The 1616-nt window shown below is 39.1% G+C and overlaps 1 protein-coding gene across 1 annotated transcript; it reads right to left on the bottom strand.

The window, feature by feature from the left end:
• Positions 1-154: 154 nt before the first annotated feature.
• On the bottom strand, positions 155-1613 carry LOC105557760 (alpha-(1,3)-fucosyltransferase B; the record flags this gene model as incomplete). The annotated part of the gene is made up of 4 exons (XM_012005082.1): positions 155-723; positions 790-967; positions 1148-1337; positions 1466-1613. Coding segments are annotated over 4 exons (1008 nt in total), but the record flags the coding sequence as incomplete, so codon positions are not given.
• Between the last annotated feature and the right edge of the window lie 3 nt (positions 1614-1616).

The raw sequence follows: 1616 nt of genomic DNA, 5'->3' as shown, positions 1-1616 counted from the left end.
TATATATGCGTAAAAAAACATAATATCTTTTTCTATAATGCAAGCTTGTACACTTTGTAGATGCATTTAATAATTTCTATTACATTATTTTTACAAAATGAATATGTAAAAAATATTTCTATAATACTAAAATAGAAATGCTTGTAACAGCTGGTACGTGAATCATCCGAGTATTTATATTCTCTCACAAAATTGTACAAAACTTTCTCTTTCTCTTTCTTTTTACGTGTCTCAGCATTCATTATTGTCATACATATGCATCTTTTGGTCGACGAAAGAATTTATATTAATGCTGATATTGTTACTTATGTAACGTGTTAACAGCTTAGCTCCGCATTTCTCAATAGTCCACTGTTCCGTCCACCAATTGCGCTTATTGATCTCGCCCGTTATCGGATCTCTTGGCAGAGAACAATTGTACTGTCTTTTCGTTACTACACTCTTTTCCAATTTGTGATTATTCTTCTGTATTTGTTCGCAGACAAAGCATTCGAATTTGTCCACGTATTTCCCAAATTCGTTAGAAATCGCCGTCGGTCTCCTTTCGAGCACGCGTAACAACTCGTTATTTGCAACGCGATTTTCGCGCTTGCTCAATTTGTGGGGCAAATATTCTTCGTATGCAGAATCATTTTTTAAAAGATTGTGCAAAAATTTGGCGAGTTCTATCGGACCGGCAAAGTCTAATATTGAGATGGCAGATTTATTATTTGGGAGCCAATCCTATACAAAAGATAAAAAACGAGCAGTTAAAGCAGGTTCAATTGCAAGTCACAATTTCCAACATACCTTAAAGGACGGCGATCCGTAATATATTGGTACCGAACCAACGATAAGCGGCCTCCACAGTTTTTCCGTGATATAATCGTCGCAAATCGCATTCTCAAAGGCTATGGTAAACTTATATTTGGCCACAAAGGACAAGAATTCACGATTATTTAAAATATCGAGGTAATTGTTCTTCAGCCTAAACAAGCACGTTTTATCATTTAATTTTGCGCAAGCTAAGGACTGTTGGCAGAGAACAATGCAAGGTAGAGGAAAACGTGAGTCTTATACAAAATCCTTTCGCAACTTACGTTTTCCTCTGCCTTACGTTATCGAGGATCATTCTCTGCCAAAACCGCATTGCATTAAGTAAACGTACCTGTCGTCGAGCTGTGCGTTGTTCACACATGTACCGTAGGAGTCAATTCGAATATGCTTCATTAACTCTAAGACGTAACGATCCCTGTCACTAGCGGTATCACAGTCAGATTGAATATATAATACTGGTGCTAAATCTTTCGCCTGCATTAGCGCAGACTTCTCTTTGGTAGATATGTAATACGACTCTCCTGCAAACGCCCCATTCTTACAGACTTGTCCGTTAGAATTTTCGACGATACGAATCGTTACTTGCAATAGCAGAACGTTAGATCGGAGGAAAGGACGTGCGAGATATTAACTTTCTGTCCGCATTTACCTACTAATTCCTCTACATCCGGTAGATCGAGAAGCGTGAGCGGCACGTTGCTAAATCTGCTGAACGTCGAGGAGTAGTTGAAGAGATTGAGCGCCTCCTCGTGAACGAGCACAGGATTATTCCTGGGAGATTCCTCGTGGAGCAGGCCCCA

Source organism: Vollenhovia emeryi, unplaced genomic scaffold, assembly GCF_000949405.1.
Source record: "Vollenhovia emeryi isolate VEMERY1.0 unplaced genomic scaffold, V.emery_V1.0 DF947715.1, whole genome shotgun sequence".
NCBI lineage: Eukaryota > Metazoa > Arthropoda > Insecta > Hymenoptera > Formicidae > Vollenhovia > Vollenhovia emeryi.
This window is presented reverse-complemented; position numbering and strand designations above follow the sequence as displayed.